Below are 1,147 nucleotides of genomic sequence, written 5' to 3'. Positions count from 1 at the left end.
AGAAGATACATTTCAAACGCGTCCATTTTTCAAAACGTTACATTTGTTCTGACCTGGACAACGAGAAGATACATTTCAAACGCGTTCCATTTTTTTTTTTCAAAACGTTACTTTTCGAATCATTTCAAACGCGATTATTGGAGAAGCCCATGTTTTTCAAGAAAATACGCTTTCATTCAAGTGTTGTTTGCCAATTCCTTGACATTTTGTGAAACCGTCTAGTCTTTTCGGTGTATAAGAGGCTTTTTATTCTCAAGGCATTTCGAGAAAATAACTCTCGAGATGTAAATACAGTCCTCGAGTGAAGACAGTGGCCTGCGCGCGTCTCACCTGAGTTTCGGACAGGTTGAGTTTCAAAGCTGTCTTCACTCTCTCGCCCGCCTCCAAGTATTTGTGCTTGCTGAAGATGTTCTCCAGTCTGTCGATCTGCTCCGGAGTGAATTTGGTTCTGATTCTTCGCGTCGCCGCGTCTTCGATGGAAGCGCATTCAGACGCGGCCGCTTCGCTCTCATAACCAGACGAATAGCCGCTGTTTTCTGAAACTGAACATGTAATATAACATTAAAACACGCTCTGTTGTCATTCACATTAATAAAAACCGAAAGTGCATCGAAGCGCGTAAACTTACAGCTTGGAGATGAGCAGCTTCTTTGCGTAACCGGAGTTGTGACCTCCATCTCTTTAACGGCCTCTGGTTTCTGTTCAGCTTTGCTAACCTTTGGTTTTGGCTGCAAGTAAACCTTGTCATGTGATGTTGGAGGTCTCGGTTGAACCACGCACGGTACGTGTGGCCTGCGCGTCTCTTTCTCCGGCTCCAGAACGTCTTGAGGCGGCGACCCGTGAAAGCTTTGTGCGAGCCAGTCCACAGAAAACTTCTTCACCATAATTGCTGTCTGTGTGTCTGAGGACGTGAATGTATCCGAGTACAATCCAAGACTGTTTGCCAGGCCTCCAGAAGCGGCCTGAATATATATATAGGTCCATCCCGCATCACATTAACATATGCATGGAGGAGGTAGCGCCTGCTCGATTCTCAATCATTAGGCCTAATGGGTCGTTATTGAAGTCTTTACATATCCTGTGATTGTGTGAAAGCCTGGCGCCAGCTTGTCTGTGAGCGCCTCTGGCTCATCCAGCTGTCTGCAGA

General features: G+C 46.0%; 1 protein-coding gene across 1 annotated transcript; it reads right to left on the bottom strand.

Moving 5' to 3' along the window:
- Positions 1-330: 330 nt before the first annotated feature.
- LOC107580632 (homeobox protein vent1-like) lies at positions 331-899 on the bottom strand (the record flags this gene model as incomplete). The annotated part of the gene is made up of 2 exons (XM_016266304.1): positions 629-899; positions 331-542 (listed from the first exon to the last, which is right to left on the bottom strand). Coding segments are annotated over exons 1-2 (468 nt in total), but the record flags the coding sequence as incomplete, so codon positions are not given.
- Between the last annotated feature and the right edge of the window lie 248 nt (positions 900-1,147).

The sequence above is a fragment of the Sinocyclocheilus grahami genome, unplaced genomic scaffold, assembly GCF_001515645.1.
Source record: "Sinocyclocheilus grahami isolate Dianchi unplaced genomic scaffold, SAMN03320097.WGS_v1.1 scaffold38066.1, whole genome shotgun sequence".
Taxonomy (NCBI): Eukaryota; Metazoa; Chordata; class Actinopteri; order Cypriniformes; family Cyprinidae; genus Sinocyclocheilus; species Sinocyclocheilus grahami.
The sequence above is the reverse complement of the archived record's forward strand: the minus strand, read 5'-3'. Positions and strand labels throughout refer to the sequence as shown.